This window comes from Takifugu rubripes, chromosome 6 (assembly GCF_901000725.2).
Source record: "Takifugu rubripes chromosome 6, fTakRub1.2, whole genome shotgun sequence".
Lineage (NCBI taxonomy): Eukaryota > Metazoa > Chordata > Actinopteri > Tetraodontiformes > Tetraodontidae > Takifugu > Takifugu rubripes.
Genome location: NC_042290.1, coordinates 3,080,941 through 3,102,550, shown reverse-complemented (window position 1 = coordinate 3,102,550; position 21,610 = coordinate 3,080,941). Strand labels below are relative to the sequence as shown.

The 21,610-nt window shown below is 42.5% G+C and overlaps 2 protein-coding genes across 2 annotated transcripts; both read left to right on the top strand.

Annotated features, from left to right (window-relative positions):
* The first annotated feature begins 44 nt into the window (after positions 1-44).
* mamdc4 (MAM domain containing 4) lies at positions 45-12,300 on the top strand. Its single transcript, XM_011617585.2, has 29 exons — positions 45-496; positions 1,465-1,548; positions 1,769-1,933; positions 3,259-3,384; positions 3,453-3,686; positions 3,811-3,930; positions 4,152-4,301; positions 4,388-4,491; positions 5,033-5,188; positions 5,654-5,744; positions 5,844-5,957; positions 6,055-6,147; positions 6,237-6,374; positions 6,449-6,588; positions 6,742-6,850; positions 6,930-7,034; positions 7,342-7,476; positions 7,551-7,678; positions 7,763-7,979; positions 8,071-8,202; positions 8,279-8,406; positions 8,512-8,602; positions 9,511-9,660; positions 9,750-9,875; positions 9,974-10,098; positions 10,272-10,377; positions 10,911-11,104; positions 11,203-11,271; positions 11,566-12,300. The coding sequence occupies exons 1-29, from the start codon at positions 445-447 to the stop codon at positions 11,599-11,601; spliced, it is 3,618 nt and encodes a 1,205-aa protein (XP_011615887.2). The 5' UTR covers positions 45-444; the 3' UTR covers positions 11,602-12,300.
* Positions 12,301-16,905: 4,605 nt separating this feature from the next.
* Positions 16,906-21,230, top strand: LOC101073641 (glutamine synthetase-like). Its single transcript, XM_003976607.3, has 7 exons — positions 16,906-17,037; positions 17,749-17,923; positions 18,489-18,650; positions 18,744-18,890; positions 19,172-19,299; positions 19,388-19,587; positions 20,741-21,230. The coding sequence occupies exons 2-7, from the start codon at positions 17,755-17,757 to the stop codon at positions 21,051-21,053; spliced, it is 1,119 nt and encodes a 372-aa protein (XP_003976656.2). The 5' UTR covers positions 16,906-17,037; positions 17,749-17,754; the 3' UTR covers positions 21,054-21,230.
* Positions 21,231-21,610: the final 380 nt, after the last annotated feature.

Sequence of the window (21,610 nt, the reverse complement as noted above, 5' to 3'; positions counted from 1 at the left end):
AGCAGTTTCACTATTAAAATATTAATAAAAAAATCTATTTATTTTACTGACTTTGAACTGAAATGATCATTTAATATGTAGTTAGGAAGTGGGGAAACTGGCCATTGTGAATGAAGTGCAGAGGCACTAAATGACCTAAAAATGTATATGCAATATTGTGTAGACAGCTGATTGTGTACATTCACTGTTCTAATGGGAATATTGTGTTAAGCACATTCTGAAATCAACGGCCTCCAGCTCACTTCATGATACTGTGAATTGGCTGCTGCGACACTAGGTGTTGCGCAACGTCCAGGTCAGCCCTGTGCAGAAGACGTGTGCTGGATACTGCTTTATGATTACTGTGTTGCCGTGGCATTCTGGGAAAACGTAAAGTCCAGGACGGACTTGAGAAGCGGAGCAGAGAGTTCAGAGTCAACCAGTCTGTTCAGACGTGGAGTGAAGATGAAGAGGTGGATTAAATCAACCTTCCTTCTTTTCCTCGCTCTGCCCTTTGGTAAGAAAACATGCAGATTCCTTTAAAACTGAGGTGGTTTTTTTTTTCTTGTCACCTTTTGAAAATATGCATTTGTTTCAGCACCGGAATGTTGAACAGCGAGGGCGCTCCCAGATAGAATTAGTTTCATACACATTTAATATGTCTCTAAATGAGAAATTCACAATGGTCAGAGTGTGTTGCATTCATTTTCTAAGTATAAAAACGTCGCACTTTTGAGTGGAAATAGGAGCCTAGAATGATCCGTAAGTCTTATCATCTAACTGGGGATGGAACGTGCTTTTCCAGGACGCCTCTGACATAAATCCGTCAGTCTTAATCAGAGAACTTTGGATGGATAGACGCCTTTTGCTGATGTTGCTGACTAATTTTCATCTGTGTACTGACACGGGTGCACCATAAATGTTGGAGCTCTGATAAGAATCTGCTTTAAAACTTGAGCAACAATGGAAACTTTTAAACCTTATTATTGTGCTTGTCTAGTTACCGCCGGCGACAGTGGAGTTGAAAGCTTCACCTCCCTCCTCTCCCATTATTGAAATCTTGAGAAAATTGAAAAACAATTCAAAATAAAGCCCACAGAGGCATTTGGAAACTTCCTTTTTAAAGTTCCTATTAAAAGAAGCTTCTTTAAATTGGAGGTCAGATGTTTTTTAAAGGTGAAAGCAGGATGTCTGGGACTCAATAAACTGATTTATTTCTGACTTTTTATTTTATTTTATAGATGAAAACTTTAACCTTGGGGGTTAATCTGAGGCATTTTTGGTAATGTTTAAAGTGCATTTTGGGATATCGGTCAATAGGAACAGTACATTTGTTTTTAAAATTTTACCATCACAATTTTACTGAGTGATTAAATAGTGTTTTTTTTCTACCCCTCCCATATCCTTTTCTTTTTTTAGTCATCTGTCCTTTTCTGCTGTTTTTTTCCTTTACTTTTAGTCATATATTTTTCTTTTATTTTACAGTTTTTGGTTCTTCAAGACAGAATCTGGAAGAGAAATGTAACTTTGTGTGTCAGGCATCTGACTGCAGTGATGAAAATGACTGTGGTGAGTTTATTTGAAGTATATTAAGGATTGAATCTTGAGGAGTTTTGCTGTCTTTTGACCACATTCCTCTACTGCTACCCACATGTAAAATATACAAAGAGCATCAGCTAGTTTTACCAGTTAATCAGTCTTTTAAGCATCACATTAATAAGTTTGTACCATTTGTAGGAAAGTTGGGACTCGAAGTTTGATTGTGGACTTGTGTTTTTTGCCCGACAAGGATACAGTGGTAAAGATTTCAAGTGTGACTTTGAGGATGCAGGAATGTGCGGATGGCAAGACACGTCCCTGAATGCAGCAGTCTACAGCTGGGAGAGACGTCAGAGGGGGGAGACGCTGCCAGACAGCGGCCCGTCCTCTGACTACACCATCGGCACGGCCACAGGTACAGTCGGCATTAGTCGCGTTTTGTTTTCATCTGCTTCTCACATCAACACATTTAAATTCATTTCAACAATATTCTGTTTGATTTGGTACAAGCGTTTTCTTACGAAAGTAGAATTTCTTGGTGTTTATGATTGTACATAAAAAAAGCAAATAAGCAAGAACCTCCTACTGGCTGATCATTGCATGAGTGACTGTTTCAGCTAGCAAAACCCCAATTTTAACCCCAACTGAGTTGCTTCAGAGTTTTAAAATAACCATGTTGAAGGATGTAGAAAATGTAAGTTGGAGAAGGCTGCATCAGAGAAAACATCAAAGGAGGTTGGAGAAACTACTTAAAGGGGTTTATGGACTGTTCAACACATGATTAAAATCTGGAAGGACAGTGGGAAAGCATCGTCTTTGGGATCGAGAAGGAAATCCAGAATGATCATGATCAGCGATCGCTTGATCGTTTGGTGAAATTGAACCATAGAAAAACAACAGTAGAATTAGGGTCTATATTTATTGTGCAGGTAAGAGCATTTCCACACGTCCAAAGGGAAGGTGACCCAAGGGATTGGGCTGAACAGCTGTGTGGCCTTAAGAATAACCTCTAATCACTAATTGGGGGTAAATTTTGATTTGCTATGGAGCATAAAGATTGGACTCCAGAGCAACGGAAAACAGTCATGTGATCTGATGAGTCCAGATTTACCCTATTCCAGAGTCATGGGAGCATGGGGGTCAGAAGAGAGGCATCCTGCTTCCTGCTGACTGTACCAGCCTGTGGGGGCAGCGCTCTGATCTGGGGGGGCTACAGATGGTCAGGTCCAGGTTCAGCAACAATATCTGACCAAAGAGGTCAGAGGTCAGCAGAACACATGAATATACCCAACGACCAGATTATTGCATCAGTGGATCTAATCTTTCCCTGATGGCACGGGCAGATTCAAAAACACCAGGACTCATTGGGAGCAAATTCTGATTCAGGGAACATGAGACATCATTTTCACAGACATTTCATTTTCCTGGATCAGCCACCACAGAGTCCTGACCTTAACCCCATTGAGAATCTTTGGGAATTGCTGGAGAAGGCTTTACGCAGTGGTCCGACTCTACCATCATCCGTAAATGATCTTGGTGAAATGAAAATAAAAATGCCAAAGCTGAAGGTCCAGTGAAATATTGGAGCGCGTGGCCTTTCTTTGGTGGCGACTTTTTTTGGGGGGCCAGGCAGAGTGATTCAACAGTGGAAACAGGAAATAGTGGAAATCCTGGAATTTTCAATATGTTCAAGACCCGAGGTGAAAATTTAAAAAACAAAACGCATTTCCCTCCCCGCAGGTTCGTTTGTTGGTGTGAGTGAGGTGAATTCGCAGCATGGCAGCACAGCCGTCTTAATATCTCCCACAATGAGAGAGTCTTCAGCAACATGCCGCCTGCGTCTCAGATATTTCCTGTGGGATTCAGGTAGAGGCCGTTGTTTGGCTGTAAAGATGTCAAATGTAGCCCGTCCTGCTAATAATGCCTCTTATTAGGTCAGACAGGTCTGGGCTCTACACCCTTGTGGGCTTCCATCGTTTACCCGGACGCGACTGAGGCCGTAGTGTGGCGTCCTGAGGCCACCAGTATCCGAGCCTGGAGGGAGGGTAACATCTTTCTAGGCCGTATTCCCACAGCTTTTCAAATCCAGTTTCACTCCCAACGCTCCCACGGCCAAACAGGAGACGTGGCCATCGACCAGCTGGAGTTCTTAGACTGCGCTCTTCCCTGTGAGTCCCATCACATGAAGACAGGAGGGTCTTCACTTTAATCCGAATCGATCAAACAGGTTTGCAGAGGTCTGAGGAGTGTGTGACTGATGATTTTCTTATTTCTCTGTTCGAACATCATCAGCGCCTGGTGGAGAATGTCCTGCAGGCACGATGAGGTGTACCAATGAGGTCTGCGTGGAAGAACGGCTGGTCTGTGATGGCACAGATGACTGCGGGGACGGAACAGATGAACTGAGCTGTGGTGAATGACACGAATATGACAGATGGCAAAATACAGATTTGCATTTAATATTTTAAGTACATTTTAAAAAGAGTAAAAATAATAGGGAGACAATAAAAGAAACAGGATGTATGTTCCACAAACAACCACCAGGGGGCAATGAAGATGTTTCTGTCTTGACCCTTGAGTTGTGTTGTTAGGTACCTTTGTATTAAGGTAATATTTTACTTTATGATCGGCAGGAGGGTTGTGTAATTTTGACGAGGGCCTCTGTGAATGGAACCTACTCACCCTCTCCAAACTGAAATGGATCAGGACCAATCAGGAGAACATTTCCCTCTCCGATCCTCGGAAGGGACCCGGCAGGGATCATTCCAACAACAGTGTGACAGGTGTGAAACAATGCTGATGTTTCAGCGTGTGTAAGCAGCTCTGCCTGCATCTGTATCAATATTAACAATTATTGTTTCTAATGAAGGTCACTTCTTATATGTCACCGTCCCTGATGCCGGTCTCTCGAACGACTGGGCTTCGTTCCAGAGTCATCCGCTGGAACCAACAAATAGTTCCCATCCTTGCAAGGTCAGTCATCTGTTGTATAAAAAACTACTGTAGTAAAAATCACAATGCTAAAGTTTAAATACCAGTTTGATATTAAATATTTTCCTAGCAATAAATGTGCACAATCAGTCAGCTTTCTATATTGTTACACCACATTTAGTGTCATTTGCAAATCCACATTTTAAGTACCGGTCGTGTAACTTATGAACTTTCTCTTCACTCTTCACTCTTTTCTCACACTTTGCTTTGAATTCAAAAATATTTCTGTTTAATTCAGACTTGAAAGGAAGAATTTAAAATTAAAAAAATATTTTGAATGAATACTGGAGAGTAAAAGTAATGAATGTATTGTGAACTTTAGCATTGTGTGCAAAAATAAACTTAAGTACAGTGCTTCTGTAGATTTGTATTTGTTTTGTCCATTTTTGTCTTGTAAATTAGAAAATTAATGCCTTCTCAATTACTAAAGTGCAAAAGCACTAAATATCTTAATGCAGTCTTTCTGTTTGAGTCCATGAAACAGAAAAAAGTCCCAGAAAAAGAGTTTTCTGTACTTGTGCAGATGGTTATGTACACCCATCAGTTCGGGCCAAGGTCCGGCGGTCTGACGGTGCTGGTGGCCGATCGTAAAATCTACCCAGTGTGGGAGAGGGGCGGAGCTTTAGGCGACGTTTGGGTCAAAGCTGAGGTGGAGATCGTCACCAGCTCCGTTTTCCAAGTAAGGTTTCACTTTGTTACTTTTTTTTCACTTTTTGTGTTTCGTACAAATGTGACATTCTGACACCAACGTCCATCAAGGGTATTTAACTGCACTTGTGAGGTCCAGCAAGTCTCAAAGTCCTGAAATTGTGACCTAATCCTTGACAAAATTTCCCAACCCACTCTAAACACAAGTGATGGCAAATGTCCACATTAATTAAGTGAATAGGGAGGCCAGAAAAGGCTGTTTGTGCAGTTCTGTAAGTCTTTTCTATGGAACTGGGTCAGAAGATCAACCCACGATTTAAATTACGATCTCTGACCTTGTAAGACTTTAATTATTTTAGAATGAATCTTTCAGTTGTACTGAAACCAATCGGTGACCGATGAAAATGATTCCGCAATAAGACAGTTAAGCTTCCTGGAGCTGTTTAGTGGTTACCAGGATACGAGGATAACTGCACATCTCGCTGTGTCCTTTCAGATCGTAATAATGGCAGCCATCAGGGATTCTTCATACGGAGGTATCGCCATAGACAGCATTCGTTTGTCTCCCGACTGCAGAAAAGCATCTGGTAACACTCTCATACCAGTTTTTAAAAGTATCATCCCAGTTTTAATCTTGGCTTTAAGCATTGGCCCTTTTTTTATCCCCCTTTGTTCCTCTTAAGCAGAAAATAACACTTTAGCAGAATTCCCCAAACCTCCAAAAAATCCATGTGTGGAAGCAGACAAGATGTGTGACTTCACACCAGACTGCGCACACAAAGAGGACGAAGCCAAGTGCGGTGTGTCTGCCGCCCGGTTCCATCTTCCACTCCATTTACTTTCTACATATCTACACAGGAAGTAGCTTTAAAGCTGACTTGCTGCTTCTTCTCGCAGGGGACTTTTCCTACCCGGAGGGCAGCTCAGGCTGGACTGACACCAGCATCGGGAGTCAAGGTTGGGATCTGTATAAAAATTCTACATCTAAAGGTAAAACAACATTTTCATTCCATTATCTTGTCTCACTCCCACCCAGTGATTAATCATATCGCTCATATTTGTCTCGGTGTGTGTTGCAGAGGAGTACCTGTACCTAGTGGAAGCCTCAGGCCAGCAGCTGACCGAGGCCCAGACCCGGACCCCTCTCCTGGGCCCCACTGGCCCAGCCTGCACCCTGAGCTTTGATTTTGCATTAACTGGGAATTTAGATCATATCGGTAACCGGTTTGACGTGTTTTATGGCTATTTATGTTTTCAAAAGGGTGATTTTTTTTTCATGTGGGTGCTGCAGGTGAGCTGTCGGTCAGGGTGATTGACAGCATGCTGGGCCTGCAGCCGGGACTGTGGGAATTCATCGGAAAGACGGGAACGGAGGGGGAGGCGTGGCAGCAGGTCAACCTGACTATTGGAGCCAGGAAACACCGCTTCCAGGTCAGCCCAAAACATCAATGTCTAAATACTCCAGCATTCCTTAAAAACGTTTTCTTAGGGGGAAAAGAAAGTATATGTAATTTATTTTGAACTTCATTGCTTGGTGTTGGACAAATCTTTCCTGACGGGTTGGATTGACTCCATCTTTCCCAGCTGGCGTTCGAGGCCCGCGCTGTGAAACTCAGCCCTCCGACAATGATCAAAGTGAGAAACGTCAGCTTTCTAAACTGTTACGCCAGATATTTTCCGCTTTCTCCTACCGGTAAGCACGAGTAGACACTTGGGTAACATTGTATACCTTCATACATCACTTGATTAAATGTGATTTATTCATCGCCCAGGACTCTCGTGTAACTTTGAAGATGATCTGTGTGGATGGTATCAAGACAACAGCGACAATTTTGACTGGACGCTGCTTCGTGGGATGGACCACACCATCGGGATTGGTAGATTTATTTAAAAGGACAAAAAAATCATACGATATACATACAGGTTAAATGTGTAGTAAATATTAAAATGAGTACTTCTTAGCCTCTGTGGCAGGAAAATGAAATGATCAAAACAACAGTAATATTAAAATAATATACAGTTTTCCACATGATCTCATGGAGAGTATTTATTTTGGTATTTTTACAAGCCTATTGTTTTTTTTAAAAATGTATTAATATTATTTAGTGACGAACCAAGATTGCAGTACTGATACTTGTGAAAAGCCATGAAAAAGTGCCGACTGGGCTTTTTGCCTTCGTCCAGGCAGGAGCCCCACCGTGGACGTGTGGAGTCCCTCTCTTCGAGGCCTGTCCGGCCGGCTAATTTCTTACACGCAGCCACCGCGCTCCACAGCATACTGCCTGTCCTTCTTTTACAAGCTGTATGGGCCGGATGCAGGTAAGGACAGGAGGGGGGTTAAGGGGGAAGGTCGCCGCAGAGCGCGGCGTTTTAAAGCGGCGCATCTCGTCCAGGTACTTTGAATGTGAAGCTGGCAGACAAAGTGGATTTTGAGAAGCTCCTGTGGACCCGCAGTGGAGCACACGGCAACCTTTGGCATGAAGCGCACTGCCCAGTGCCGGCCCAGATTACAGAATTTCAGGTTTGCAAATGCGCCCTGAAATCACTAAAGAACATCCCAGCCTAAATTCTTCTGGATTTCTGATATTTTCGTGACTACTTCCAGCTGATTTTTGAAGTGGTTCGTTCTGGTTTCGATGGCCGTGTGGCCATTGACGACGTGAGTTTTGTGAACCGGGAATGCGCCATCCCGAGGATGTGTTCCTTTGAAGATCAGCGCTGCGGGTTCACGAGCTCAGGTGATGTTTTGTGGCTTCACCGCAATGGACACACGAGCTCAAGTATCGGACCCAGGACTGACCACACTCTGGAGACGTCTATGGGTGAGGGAAAGTCCATCAGGGGGGAGGTATACCATGTTGCATGCTGCAGAAAGGACAAGTGTGATCTTTCCCTGCCCTGTTGACGGTACAGGCTTCTACATGATGGCCAGAGCCGATATTCTTTCTGCTGGTCAAACCACAGTCCTTGTCTCTCCCGTACACCCTGGAAATGCCAAGACAGAGTGCGTCCAGTTCTGGTATTACATGGGAGGAGAGACTCCTGGTGAGATCACATGTAAACACATAATCAGTGGTGATAGAAAATACCGAATGAGCTTCACACCTGGATACTTCTGCAGGCTCGCTGACATTGTATATGAAGCTGGTGAGCGGCAGGAGGGAAAAGATCTTCTCAAACAGTCTGAATCAGGGAGACATGTGGCGCCACGCCAGCGGGAACATCTCGGGCGGGGGCGAGAACTGGCAGGTTCATTCTGCCGTTCATTCTGCGGCTTTTTCTGGCTATTGACAGCATCATTTCATGCGCAGAGTCTTAACCTAGGTGACTTGGAACATTTATTCTGCTCCACAGTTGGAGTTTGAGGTGACTGGAGCTGGAGGCAAAGACAGTTACGTTGCAGTTGACGACATCCTTATTTCAGCTCACCCATGTCAACGTCAAGGTATGTATCAAAAATATGTGTTTATTAAGAAAATATGTGACTTTTAGAATAACTTGCATTGATCTGGTACCACCTTGGACGAGGTACTACTAGACCATATAATTGTAAAAGGACCAAAGGTTCTGTGTTTCCAAATTCAAGTAGAGTCAATATGCATATTTGTTACCAGGCAATGAAAGGGCAAGGGAGTGGCGCTGTTGTATAAGTAAAAATCAGTTAATGTGTAAGCCTTTGTGATTGTGAATCTCTAAAGTTGCATATCTCAAGATATCTCAAGAAATTGCCTACAACTATAAACATTATCTCCCTGAATTCAGATTGGCACTGCAGTAAGTTTGCCTATGCATTTGGTGTCACATGTCAGGCTGTTATCTCTACAAAAGTCATAATTGTTGGCGCTGGTTGGACTCAGTTGTCATGACGCCAGTACACCACTAGGTGGAGACATTGTAACGCTGGAGTTTATAGCTATGAGTTATTTCTAAAATGTATACTTAATGTTCCGTTTATTTTGTATTTTAATTTTTTAAATTTAAAATAAAGGTAAATTCAATTTTGCATATTTCTAACCTCATCTTTATTTTTAAGTAATTCAGACAGGCATGATGATAGGAAATTAAAAATTTAATGTAACTCTACCTTTATTTTTTAAGCACCTCATATTTAGTCAAATAACAAGGTCATATGATTAAAAAAGAGAGAGATTAGCTAGAAACAGGAAAAACAAACCCAAAAAAAGAATATAAACACACAATGATAACAGTTTTATGTTCTTGGTCACGTGTTCCAAAAAACATCTATTGTTATTGGCAACTTCATGTAGTATCGACAAAATGTCTTAAAAAGCCACATTTATTTTACAGTGCAGCGCAGAGTGAAAGGTCTTTTTGTTGTGTTAACTGTGTCAGATTCTACGTGCACTTTGGAGAGAGGGTTGTGTACGTGGAGCAACACTCAAAATATGAACAGGGACAGTTTGGACTGGGAACTGACGAGCTCCGAATTAGAGAAACACTACCCCGTCCCACATGAGGACCACACTCTGGGCACAGAAAGAGGTAAACCACCTCAGCACGACCATCAAAGGATTAATGTATGTTAATGTTCAACACCGTGCTTTAAAATATTCATCCCATCCTTTGTCCAGGTCACTTCCTGTTCCTGTCGAGCAGCAACCGAACAGCAATCCATGAAAACGCACATTTGCTCAGCCCCCACCTGCCCCCAACCAAAGGCACCTGCCTCAAATTCTGGGCTTTCATGCCACACTCATGTAAGGTTCATTGCTCCACAATAATTCCCACATTTAGAATTCTTACATTTCCACCCAATAGAAGTCAAACAGACCCACATTCTGTCTAATAAACGCAGCGGACAGCACACTGAAGGTGTGGACGATCACTGGAGGACATTTAAAGGAGTTGCTGGTGGTGACTGAAGTGGGGGCCCTATGGAAACGCTTTGACATTAACATCATATCTCCTGAAGAATACCAGGTCAGGCTCTTAGCTTTTACCTTCAGCACCATGTAGCGTCCTTGTGGAGGCCTTTACAGATGTTCACTGTGGTGCTGTGGACACCTGCAATGATGGGAGTGAGGAGGAAAGACAGATGTGTTCAGATCCTGATTTACCAAATATCCATCAATATGCATTCTGGCTTTCATCAGATTGTATTAGAAGGAATCAAAGGAGCATCGGGTTTCGTTGCTCTGGATGACATCGAGTACACAACCGGAGTCAACTGTGATGATCAGCTCGTGGATCCTAAACCAGGTAAGATGCACCGGTGGCGTGAGCAGATGGATGGTTTAATACACGCAGATGTTTTAAGGAGATTTAAAATGGGTTGTTATTAGTTTCTTCATTCTGCAGTGGTGCTGGTCATGTTTTTCTCTCTTGTTTTAACATTTATTGGGGTTCTGCCACAGTCCAAAAACATGCCTATTAGGTTGATTGGTAAATATAATACCTTTGAGTGGTTGCGTATGATGTCTTTATCATACGTACATAAGTTCTTTCAGTAATTAATAGGACAAGAGAATTTCATTCCATTAATTTTGTGCATTTATGCAGATTTTTAGAATTAACAGGACCTAGTGCGGCCCATTAGACTTGCGACTACAATCTGAAATTAGTGTCTCCCCCAAAACTTGCTTTAAATAAAATAAGGATGATTTTTTTTAATGTCACCAAGTTTAACCAATTGGTTTGCAGTCCTGCTCATGTCCCACTTTGCTAATAAGCCACTCTTTACATGCCAGCTGTCGTTATCACTCAGAACACCAAATGGTGATTGTTTTCTGTAGGCTCAAAACAGCCAGACAATGCTGGAGGAATCGCAGCCTCCGTCATCGTGGTCCTGCTCCTTATTGCTACGTTGATCGCCTTGCTGGTCTACTACCTGCGAACCCGCCAAGACGCCGTTGCTGCTCCCTCGTCACCACCCCCATCGTCAGCTGGAGCTGGTTTCAGTAATGAAACGTACGGATCAGAACCTACTGTGAGTTCCTCTGATATCCAGAGCTTTCGCAACAAACACAACTGTCCATGTAAAATCATGTGACCGCCACTGATTCCTGTTTATTCACCTGTTTACAGCAGCCGGACCGTGTGATGGTTCAAACCGTGGAAAATCATCCAATGGCTGCTGGGTTCAATAATATCTCTGTGAGTATGTTGTGCATCCATAAAAGCAATGCCGCCCTTAAAATGTGTTATAAAGTCTTTGGCCGCTAGGGGGAAACAGTACACCCCAAATAAGAAGCGATTATCAAATATTGTATTTTTTAACATTCTTCGTTCTTTTAAATGAAATATTTAAAATGATAAAACACAATGAATTGGGTTGACATTCAATGAGCCATGAATATCTGGATTTAAAGGAAAATGTTCACCTTCCTGTAATCAGATTTGTGGATAAATTGTGGTTGTGCTCATCATCAGATCAACATCTTTCCACAGATCTCTGCTGATTTCAGCGAGAAAGAGGTGGCTTGAGGCAGAGAACACGGCGGTGGTGCCACCCAAAGGTGGCTCTGTGAAATGAAGGTGATATCACAGCAGAAGAACTGCTTGTGTCACCCGTACACGGCACTCACACACCTGCACACACGTACACGCTCACAGACGCAAACCGCAAGCAAAACCCACGATGGAGAGGCAATCGGATCAGACATCTCGGAGCTGAGCTGGAGGTCCTGAAGGTCGCTGCCTGTGGAGGGACAGATGGAAGAGAGAAGGATGACATGTCGCGGATGGACAATGGATGAACTTTCTTCAAATGAGGAAGAAAAGAGGCGTCCAGCAGAAACGATGGGTTATGGGGTGCTGAATCACACTTTTAGCTAACAGAATGTTGTGAAATGCCCCTTTAAAACTGTACCGCCCAAGACGTTGATTCCTGAGAAGCTGGAAGACCTGAGAAAGCCTCCAGGCTGACCCCTGGTGGCCAGAAGACAGTACGACAATAAGCGGCTCTTTATTCTTTTACTTTAGCTGTCACTGATTCCCAATGACGAATTATCTTGGTGGTTTTATCAAGTCAACAGATTTTCAATGTTGATTTTGTTATTTTTCTTTATGATAAAAAAGAATAAGATCAACATCATCAACATTAAATCAACATCATTGATAACTGGAACTGAAAGTCAATGCTCCAATCAGTATAAATAAATTAAAACTGAGCTTTCTCTCATATTTACTGTCCTTTATTCCGCTCAGATGTTAAATATTCTTGGACTTTAGTGAAATGTTTAGATTAATGACATGATATATTAAAAAACATGAAATTATTTCAGTCACATTTCATTATAACTTTGTTATCACATACGCATCACTTTATTGTTCTTTAATTCCGTTCAATGAAAAGCACGCTAAATACTACCAGGGAGACTAAAAATGAGTTTCTTTCTTGAGTTAAAGAAAAAAAAACAGATAAAATATCGAATTCCTGATGTAGTTTAGAATTCGATTTTTTAAAAATAAAAAAATCAATACAAGTGTATCCATTTGTGTTTTGATAAGTAATGATTTAGTGAGAAAATACATTCTTCAGTGGAACTTTTGCCGTTCTTTTTTTCAAATGTACAACAGTGAACGGCTTAAACCGCACGACGTCACGTCCTTAGCAACGGTCGCGTCTCTACGGCAACATCCTCCGAAGTCCCCTGTCGGCTGCGTCGAGGCAGAGAGCAAAATGTAAATGATTCTCTGGAACTCCGAAGAGCTGAAGACGGTCTGTTGCCATCATGCGGGACGTGCGTTCGTCCACCGCAACAATGCACAAAGAACGATATGTGCGCAGGATCCTTAATCCACGGTGATCCTCCTGTAGATGACCCGCAGATCCGTTCTGCTCTTTCCCACCTGGAACCGGACTGAGCGCGTGAGCGGCTGAACCACCCGGATCTCCTCCAGCGGCGCGTGCGGCCGAATGGATCCTGCTGTGCTCATCTTCCTGCTCTACGTCATGATTGCGCACGAGCTGTTCTGCGGGTGGATGCATTACCGCAGACAGAGACACAAAGCCCGCAAAGCTGAGGGACCTGTGCTGCGCTCAAGGTGTGTGTGTGTGTGTGTGTGTGTGTGTGTGTGTGTGTGTGTGTGTTTGTGTGTGTGTGGGTGGGTGTGTGTGTGTGTGAGAGAGAGAGAGAGAGAGAGAGATGGGACAAGGGACAGAAAGCTTATATATTGTCATTAAGGATACCAGTTAAAACCCAGTTCATTAAAGCCTTGGCTGTTTATTCACAATTCAAATATTTAGAGGGTTGTTCCAGCAGAAAGGTCTATAAGATGTTCTATGTTTCTTTTAAATTTATAGGAAGGTGTCAAACTCATTTAAATCCAGGGGCCAACATACTTACAACATACAACGTACAATTTGAGCTTTGGTGTTGCAGACTGCTAGAATAATATTACAATCATCATCCAAAATCAAGAGGAAGCTGGAAGTATCTCTTATATTTCATGTATAAGTGAGACTGAAATTAGAGAGAGTATTTGTTATAGTAAAGGAATATTATCCATTCTTCATTAATTTAAGAGACCATGGACAAATAAGTAAATGCATTAGGCTTTCATCATTTTTTCATATTTAGTCTTTGTCCAGATTGGACCCTGAGTTGAACCAGTTCTGGCCCATGGACTTTAGGTTTGACACCCCTGCAAGGAACATCTTATGGACTGAAAAACATGAGTAAAGTGCTGGAAACAGCTGGTATTTCATGTCTTCCCGTCAGGACTGTACGGGAAGCTGTAGCCATGGTTCACTTGAGGCAAAGGTCTGAGATCAGGTTTTAAAATAGAGATGTATCATTTATATATAGATATTATATTTATGGCTTATTACTAGCTTTAATCCATTTTTAAATTCCAGGGGCTTAAAGATCACTGGACACATGAAGAATCAACAACAGCATTTGTTCGATGTTACTCTGTCTAAACCTTTTATTCTTTTATTCCCTTCCCAGTAGCTGGGTGTATCCGAGAACTCGTCGGACAAGCAACCACCTGATCCCAGCTGCCAGAGGAGGGAGGGACCTTAGAAAATGTGGACGCATTATAAGAAAAGCCTGAGCTGGCAGAGGTGGATGGATGGATGAATTCTGTTTATTGATCAATTATATAAGGGTTTAACCAAGGATCATCCTCAAAAAAACTTGCTATCATCCAGAAATAATAAATATCAAGCTACTTACTGACACTGAAATATGAAGGACACAATTAAAGATGAGACATGAGTTACAGCAGCCCCAAAAGTCACTTTTGCCTTGGATTCTGATAGAGTTACTATTGTTGTCTGAGTGTGTCTTGTCTTTTTGCTGAAAACACACACACACACGCCAACCCAAATGCACACACCTCACACGCACGTACATACGCAAAGGCACACAAGCCAAACTACATTTTTCTTTTCAGTTGTACATTGATTAAAGGCTTCAGTCTCATGAATGGTGCTGGTTGCTGTGTCTTCGGGGACAACAAATACCAACTGGTTACATTCACCACTGGGACGGTGGCTTTTGGGCCTTGGACTCAATATCTGAGTAAATGTGGATATAATGCACATATAAACAACACGCATGTTAAATACATTACAGCATCTTTGTAAAATAAATAATAATTTGAAACTATGTAATGTTAGCCAGTAATTAAGAGAATTTATTTTACATTGACCAAAAACAAAACTGCAAAGTAAAGCAAAAAATATGTGAATGGTTGTTATTATTGTTGTTAATAATAATATTGTTGTTGTTATCATCATCATGACTATTATCATTATTATTATTGTATTGTGTTGCTGTTGTTATTGCTGGTATTATTATTGTTGTTGTTGTCATGTTCATGTTGTCATGATTTATTTTACTAACCTGCTGACAGAATTGTTCAACCATGTTGAGGCTTTGTCAGAATTGAACACCAGAGGTAAAACGGCTTCAAAACGTTGACGTCCAGCCGTCTTTTGTTCTTCAGCGAACGTCTTTTCTTTGATCTGGACCACTGAGAACCTTCACCGACACGTTTCAACTGGGGGTTTTAGGAAGAGGCCTTTCCTCCAGTGTTGACCCCTGACGTGTTGCTATTAACCAGGCGAGTTGGCCAGCGTAGCCGCAGGGTGATGCTAGGCAGGGCAGAGGACCTCCACAGGGACGGAGGAGAGCAGGAGAAGCTGCTACATTCCTGGAGCCCCCCAAGAATAGATTAGAGAAGGTCCAACCTCAGTCTGTCCACCTCAGGGGGAGGATCAGTGGATTAAAATGGGTTGTAGCTTTCTTTCCTAGGAGCTCCAGGGATGGAAAAGTGTGGAGTGCCAGGGGAACCTACCCTCTAAGCCCCCTCCTAGGTCCAGTTCCTGCCGCGTATTGACTGCTAATGCTGCTCGACAGGGCATTTTGTAACTGTCCTAAGGCGATGACCAATGCCATGCGCCAGGAGGCAAACGCCTATTGGTGCTCTGCTTTCCTATCGGATTGAGAAAGATCGGAGGATGTTCATGAGGGGTTTTCCCAGTCAGGGGAGGCAGGAGAGGCCCGTCATGATAAATAAAGGAAAGAATAAAGAGAATTAGTACTATTTGCACACACACCGAGTAGTGTTTGTGAATTTGGCCTATGCACTTAACCCATCTGTTTACACACCAGTGAACACACACTTGCCAGGCGTGGGAGGTTTTAATAGAAATATTAAAGCATTGCCAAGTGCCATGTTGTTTTTGCTGATATGGAATTAGAGATATTATGATATGTTTCTGTACCCTGCAGAGGGTAAAAATAAATGCCAGCTCCTGGTGGAGCAGGCAGAACAGGGATGTCAACCCCAATGACAATCCACCCAAGCTCGTCACACATGCTCAAAACAGGGAGTGATTTTAAGTGTGCATGTTTGTGCACATTTCAAACATTCTCTCTGGTTTCTGCTTCTGGGAAATGACATTGAACGCACAACAAAAGAAGAGCATTTATTGTCTTCGTATGTATAAGATCTTTCATAGGTGCATAACTAATATAAAAGGTAGATCATTGGTGAAGTTTGTGCGCTGATGCCAACTCTGGAGTGGGACCTTGAATCTGAAAATAACTTTTTATCTTATCTAACAATAAAGTTTTTATGATGAAGCTTAACAAATCAGAATAACTAGCAGAATTTCTCAAGCATGCTTGAATGCACTAGGTGTGTTATGATGATGTCAAAGCCGGTAAATCCAGTAAAGTTGTCAGGTGGCATTTTGACAGGCATTTTGACATCCATCAACGTCATATTTCTGTTTGGTGAAACAAGCAAATGATTCTGCAGATGCTATATGCGTATCTGCATCCAGAAAAACCTTCAGAGGACTAAGGTGACCTCCTGACCCTTAAGCCAGTCACCTCTTGATGTGCAGCTCATTATACGCTGAAGTACCCCTTCAAGGGTTTCCACCATGACGGCCGTTTCTTGGGAGCTGAATTCCCTCCCTACCTGCTTAATAGTTTCCAGAATGCTGACTAGAAGGAACAAGCAGATAACAGTGTTATCTGTGATTGTGCTCAGTGAACAGCGGCGCTGAGCTCAGCGGCCACCGCGGATGTCCGCTCCGAAATAGCCGGGTCTGGTCCCATTGGGACTTTATGTCAGCAGCCGCAATTTCTCTCTTATTCATTTTTAGAAATCATACAGACTTAGCTAACCCCCCCCCACCCCCCCACCCCCACCCCCACAAACAAACAGGTTTTGGATGATAATTAATATTTTTAAAAAGAGGTTTCTTTTAGAAACCGGATTGACAATGTCGTGCGTCTTAGCGCCAGTCTCGTGGAAAGTCTACTACAGACGTCACGGGCATTTTTGGAGGCACGGTTTCCATGTGTGACATCAGCCTAAACTATAAAGCCGGCCTGGAGGAGGCCCTTCACAACTTCACAGACTCTTACGGCGCGCGGAGCTGCTCTCAACACCGTGAGTACTCCTTGAATAGTTGTCTCTTTTTCCCTCCTGCACACACTGAATATCTTGTATAAAATTATATTATACGCGTTGTATCACGTTTGTATTTTTATTTTAATGCATTTGAATGATTTATTTGACGTTCTGACGACCTTGAAAAGTCTGATGCAACTTCTTGACAACTTTGCGTGAAACTACGTGAACGTTTTTTTTCGAGTTTCTTCTGCGTAAATGTCTGCGCTCTTCATTGGATATCCATATCTATATCTATATACGTCGTTTTCTTAATGTGAAGTACGATATTGAGCGTTAAATTAGGTGTTTTTTCTCTTTTCTCTTTAACCACTCCCCACACACGCACAAATATTCCAGGAAACGTCATATGAAGTGCGGCTGGGTGTGTAGTGACGTTACGGATTCCGTTGAATTTTTGCCATATTACGCGCGCATCGAATCGTGAAAAGATAAGATATCTTTACAATCATCCTTGGATTAAAACACAAAGAATAAAAGCGGTGGATCTCGTTTTGGCTCCTTTTCAGCACACAAAGTTCACGTTACGCGCCCAAACAAGCTCAGCTTTGTGTTGCGTTTGGAAGCCCAGAATCAGTTTCTGTTGACGTGTCACCATTTTGCCATCGTTCAGATCAGGGATGGCGTCGGTTAAATCTGCCGGGATTTGATCAAGAATGTAAAAGTAATTCTGCGTCTGTCCTCTTCCAGGTGAACATGGCATCAGCTTCACTCAGCTCCCAGCTCAACAAGGCCGTGCGCCAGCAGTACATGAGTCTGCCTCAGGGTAACACCTGCATGGTCACCTACGTCTGGATCGATGGCACCGGAGAAGGCCTTCGGAGCAAGACCCGCACCCTGTACGAGGAGCCCAAAACCCCCGCAGGTAATAAATGCGTAGTTACAATGTTTGGAGTTCTTTTTAAAATTAAAGAGAAAAAAAGGGCGGTAATAAACTGTCCAGGCCTGTCAGGGAGACGCGTCACGGAACAAGGTGGGAGGTATATTGCAGACAATATCCATGTGCATCCGGGAACAGCTGTAAGGTTCTGAAAGTGAACAAATATTTGCTGATATATTCATCACCATGCAGCAGCAGTGTGGGCCCTACACACAGGGAAGCTCACAATCATTTTAGCACGCTTCACTTTGCGTTTCCACCTTTGACAAATCCATTTTCTACTCATGTTGACACTGTTGTCTTTCTGTTTTCTCTGACTGCATTTTCCCACCCCCCAAAAATCACAAAGTTATGTGAAATCAATTCATTTGTTTTAGTACATTTGTACTAATCAAAACAGCAACCAATGTTTTTTTTTACATTCTTACTTTTAAAGCTGAGATCTTGTTTTCATGATGGGTTACTTTTTTCCCACCTTTAATGTCACATTTAATCATTTGTATCTTTTTAAAGCCTTGTTTGCCTAAATCTCAAACATTGTCTCCCTCAGATGTTCCTGAGTGGAACTTTGACGGCTCCAGCACGTTCCAGGCTGAAGGTTCCAACAGTGACATGTACCTCATTCCCGTTAGCATGTTCAGGGATCCATTCAGTCTGGACCCAAACAAACTGGTTCTCTGTGAGGTCCTCAAGTACAACCGTTTGCCTGCAGGTAGAGTTCACGGCGTTTTTCTTTTCTATGGTTTGTTTTTTTTAATATGTTTTAGGATGAGCAGAAGATTTATGCTTCTTTTTCCCTCCCTAGAAAACAATCACCGCAACAGCTGCAAGAGAGTAATGGACAAGGTCGCCGACAGCCACATCTGGTTCGGCATGGAGCAGGAGTACACGCTGTTTGGGATGGATGGGCATCCGTTCAGTTGGCCGAAAAATGGTTATCCTGCACCCCAAGGTGATTCAACTGACCTCCTTTCAGAGGGAAACAAAAATAAACTCTGACAAAGTGTGTAAAACACAACATAATAGACCTTTGAAAATGAGGACTAATAAGTCTTCAGAAATCATTAACTTGATGAGACCATTTATCATCGTGATCACGGCTAATTTGCCAGTAAAATAGAGATTAATTGTTGTTTGGAGACAGAATTCGGGATCCCCTGTTGATTAGATATGATGCATTTTTGCTCCCGATTATTTTGTGTTAACAAGCTTGCAATAATCATCCCCATCCAGGACCTTACTACTGTGGGGTGGGAGCGAACAACGTCTTTGGACGCGACATCGTGGAGTGCCACTACAAGGCATGTCTCTACGCAGGGGTCAAAATCTGTGGCACCAACGCCGAAGTGATGCCGTCTCAGGTAGATATCAACATCGCAGCAGGGATCTTGATCCAGAGACAGCACGTGGCGCTCGCTCTTCATGTCTGCTGCACACTTTCGTCTGCAGTGGGAGTTCCAGGTGGGCCCCTGTGAGGGCATCGACATGGCCGACCACCTCTGGATTGCCCGTTACTTGCTGCACCGGGTGTGTGAAGATTTCGGAATTATTGCATCACTGGACCCCAAACCAATGGAGGGCAACTGGAACGGCGCCGGGTGCCACACAAATGTCAGCACCTTGCAGATGAGGGAAGAAGACGGACTCAAGTGAGTAACATTTTAAATACACGGATGTATTTCTAGGGTGGATACTGTCAAGCTCAGTAGGTTGTATTGACAAGCTCAGCATAGATGGTGACATTAGCGTGACTGTGGAAGAAGACACCATGGGCGGAGTTAGGCAAGAACATCATGTTCTGAAAAGTTATTAATACATTAAAAGGAATTTTCGATCAAAACGGATACCACTATTTATATTACTAGAATTCTGCTTCTAAATGGAAGCAACTATTCTTTAAAATTAAGTGATCCTCATGAAAGTTGAATCTGTATGAAACATGGAACCTCAGTGGCTGATAATCCATAGCTATCATCATTGGAGTCACGGAGAAGCTGCTGTCATTTGTGTATCCGACACATTTGCTATTAACGTGATAATAAAAAGTTACTTCTCCCCTGCAGAGTGGAGGGTGGGGGGTTGGGAGTAAGTCTATTCTGGTATGTGACAGCGCTCCAACTGCAGTAATGTGCAAGCTATAATTATGAGACAGCCACAGGGTGGATCGGTTCAGGCTGCAGTGCAATAGTCTTTGAAAATGAGTGTGGTTTATTCTGCCACAGGCGTGACTGCAATTCTTTGTTAGTGCAGCTTTATTGCGCCATTCCTTCAATTTAATTTATGTTCAGCTTGAGTCATAATTAAAAGTTCAGGTTTCAAGTTACTGGAGTTGCGTAACAAAAACGGAAAAACAAAAAGAAGCTGATCAAACATGATTAAAGCTAGAAAATCAGCTCTGTGTTGTTTATGAGATGAGGTCACTTCACATGATTTCAGTTTTTCTGTCAGTTGTGAGATAACCAGTTGCATTGTGGTCACCTACACACATGACCAAAACATTATGGGACATTAGTGATAAAAGAAATTAATTATTCAATTGTTTCTACAAGTTGAATGTATTTTGGAGAATTTTTTAACTTGGCGATAAATGTTATAAATCGACGTTAAATTATTTATCATAAATGCAGCTATTTACTGCCCCTAGTGGCCATATTTGTGAATTTAAAAAATAAGATCGATTTTTATAAACCAACAATTAGGTGTTAGTCAATAAAGAAATTGTAAAAGTGTGTATATTGGCATTGTAGGTATTCTTAAAACATTTTGCAATTTTTAATGAAATGCCTTTTCTTCTGACGGCAGGTACATCGAACAAGCCATCGAGAAGCTGAGCACAAAACACAGCGAACATATCCGTGCATATGACCCACATGAGGGAAACGACAACAAAAGGCGTCTCACAGGTCGCCATGAAACCTCCAGCATTGAAGATTTCTCAGCTGGTGTGGCCAACAGGGGCTCCAGCATCCGCATCCCTCGCCAGGTAGCCCAGGAAATGAAAGGTTACTTCGAGGATCGCCGACCATCAGCTAACTGTGACCCGTATTGTGTTACAATGGCCATTGCAAAAACATGTCTGCTCAGCTCAGAAGGCAAAACAACTGATCAGTCATAATGAACTGAGCACACCCAACAAATTGTCAATACACGTTCATCCACAACATCCGTTTCAGTGCTAACTTTATAAATTAAACACTTTTTTTTATCCCTGGGACGAAATAAATTATTGTGCTCCAGAATTATGACAATACATTTTCGGTGAATTGAAATAAAATGTTAGTGGGCCTTTCATGTCTTGTTTGGACTTTTCTTAATTTATGTAGACGTGTCACGTTCTTGACCCGGACATCCAAAATGACAGTATCTGTATTTTAAGGCTATGGTTTGGTAGAAAAAAGTTCCACCTTTTTAAAGGTTTTTATGACTCAAATATCAGTTTTACCACAAAAAGGAATCCATGTGTTTTAATTAAAAATACAATTTGTGGGATTTGCTGCAGCAGCAGAAAAGCGTGTCAATCGCCCCAATATAGTCATGAGACAGCTACGCCTACAGGTGGCGCCACTTGTATGCTTGTCCTGTTTTTATTGATTTAGCCTCTATTTTACCACGTTGTCCGTTGACATTCGAGCTTTGGCGAAGGAGACCCGGCCCAGATGCTGAACTGGTGCA

Excerpts from the sequence above, each read along its gene's own strand:
- mamdc4 (XM_011617585.2), top strand. The coding sequence starts at position 445 with ATGAAGAGGTGGATTAAATCAACCTTCCTTCTTTTCCTCGCTCTGCCC. Across the intron at positions 5,958-6,054 it reads AGAGGACGAAGCCAAGTGCG|GGGACTTTTCCTACCCGGAG; the intron begins GTGTGTCTGCCG and ends TTCTTCTCGCAG. Across the intron at positions 6,589-6,741 it reads CCAGGAAACACCGCTTCCAG|CTGGCGTTCGAGGCCCGCGC; the intron begins GTCAGCCCAAAA and ends CATCTTTCCCAG.
- LOC101073641 (XM_003976607.3), top strand. The coding sequence starts at position 17,755 with ATGGCATCAGCTTCACTCAGCTCCCAGCTCAACAAGGCCGTGCGCCAG. Across the intron at positions 17,924-18,488 it reads GGAGCCCAAAACCCCCGCAG|ATGTTCCTGAGTGGAACTTT; the intron begins GTAATAAATGCG and ends TGTCTCCCTCAG. Across the intron at positions 18,891-19,171 it reads TGGTTATCCTGCACCCCAAG|GACCTTACTACTGTGGGGTG; the intron begins GTGATTCAACTG and ends ATCCCCATCCAG.